The sequence below is a fragment of the Nothoprocta perdicaria genome, unplaced genomic scaffold (genome assembly GCF_003342845.1).
Source record: "Nothoprocta perdicaria isolate Ctin4 unplaced genomic scaffold, notPer1 scaffold_88, whole genome shotgun sequence".
In the NCBI taxonomy this organism is placed as follows: domain Eukaryota; kingdom Metazoa; phylum Chordata; class Aves; order Tinamiformes; family Tinamidae; genus Nothoprocta; species Nothoprocta perdicaria.
The window spans coordinates 2519328-2520963 of record NW_020456176.1 but is presented as its reverse complement, the minus strand read 5'-3'; the positions used below and the strand labels follow the sequence as shown (position 1 = coordinate 2520963).

The 1636-nt window shown below is 64.4% G+C and overlaps 1 protein-coding gene across 1 annotated transcript; it reads right to left on the bottom strand.

The window, feature by feature from the left end:
- Positions 1 to 733: 733 nt before the first annotated feature.
- On the bottom strand, positions 734 to 1574 carry NKX3-2 (NK3 homeobox 2). Its single transcript, XM_026052406.1, has 2 exons — positions 1382 to 1574; positions 734 to 1203 (listed from the first exon to the last, which is right to left on the bottom strand). The coding sequence occupies exons 1-2, from the start codon at positions 1572 to 1574 to the stop codon at positions 734 to 736; spliced, it is 663 nt and encodes a 220-aa protein (XP_025908191.1).
- Between the last annotated feature and the right edge of the window lie 62 nt (positions 1575 to 1636).

The window sequence follows — 1636 nt, the reverse complement described above, 5'->3', positions numbered from 1 at the left end:
CTGGAAAGTGCGAAAAAATCTGTAACTCCTCCCTCCCCCAACACGGAAAGATCTCAGGAAAGAACAAAAAAAAAAAAAAAAATCTTGAGCTTTGGTACAAGTCTCACCCTTTTGTGACATATTTATCCTTTGCCAGGGATCACGGAGTACAGGAATAACAAGGAATTCAAGAGCAGGGGGGATCTGAAAGCGGCTTCCTTACATTCAGCACCATACAAGGCACATTCAGTCTGCAACAAGCTGGAAGAGCAAGGACTCGGACGTCAAAAGTAATCTTCCATACAATCCACGGCGGGAGTCCTTGATCTCCTCGTCTGTGTTGCTTTTGGTTTTCTTTTGTATCTTTTTTCTTTTTTTCCTCTCTCCCACACAAGACCAGGTCTCTACCAATCCAGAGCGGGACAACCCGGACAACCATGAGGTCTGCACCGCACACACGGAGAGCGGGAACACCGGGAACGGGCTGTGCCCCAGGACGCAAGTCCTGGGCGGGCAGGGTGGGAGCCGCGGCGGGGGCGGGCGGCCAACAAGTCCTACGTTGGAAGAGGAGAGGGTGAGCAACCATCCAAATAATATTAATAATAAAAATAACAATAAAATAATAATAAATACTGTCCAAGGCGCCGCGGGCTGCAGCGGGGCGCTCCGCATCTGCGAGGGGCACGGAGGGGACCTTGCTCTCCTGGCTGCCAGTGTGTGTGAGCGGGGGGGACGTGCGCGCAGCGGGTGCCCGTCACTGGGTGCCGGCGCAGGTGGAGAGCGCCCAGCCGGGCAGGCAGTAGTAGGGGTAGTAGTAGGAGGGCTGCAGGGAGAGCAGCGAGGGCGGCCGCAGCACCTCGCCGGGGTGATACTGTCTCTGGTCGTCGCGCACGAGCACCTTGACGGCGACCTTCTTGGCGGCGGGCGCGGCGGCGAGCAGCTCGGCGGCCATCTGGCGCCGCTTGGTCTTGTAGCGCCGGTTCTGGAACCAGATCTTCACCTGCGTCTCCGTGAGCTTGAGCGAGGCGGCCAGGTCGGCCCGCTCGGGCCCCGACAGGTAGCGCTGGTGGTTGAAGCGCCGCTCCAGCTCGAAGACCTGCGCGTGCGAGAAGGCGGCGCGCGAGCGCTTCTTGCGCGGCTTCGGCGCCGCCGTCTCCTCCTCCTCTCCCGGCAGCAGCTTCGCGCACTTGCCCGCTCCGTCCTCCTCGTCGGGCGGGCTGCGATCTGCGCGACGGGGAGAACACGGCGGTCAGGGCTGCACCGGGCGCGGCCGCTCGATCGCGCGGGAGCGACGGCGCGCGGCCGCTGCCGCGCTCTGCACCGCGGCTCCTCGTCCCGCCCTGGGCGCGAGGCGCCCCTGGCACGAGCTTCACTGACCAAGGCCTCTCCGCGCTCCAGGTACCCTCGGATGGAGGGGAATTTTGCACGTTTTCCACTCCACTCACGCCCGCAGGAGCCCCATCCCGCGCGGGCACTCGAGGGCGCGGCGGGATCCGCACGCGAAGCCCATGGCCGCGAGTCCCCCCCGGGCCGCCCGGCACCCCCCGACGGCGCGGAGCCCCGGGGACGCCCCTACCTGAGACGGCGGCCGACATGTCGCTGTCGCTGAGGGCGTCGCGCTCCGCGGGCGCGCGGGGCTGCCCCTCGGGCCGCCCGC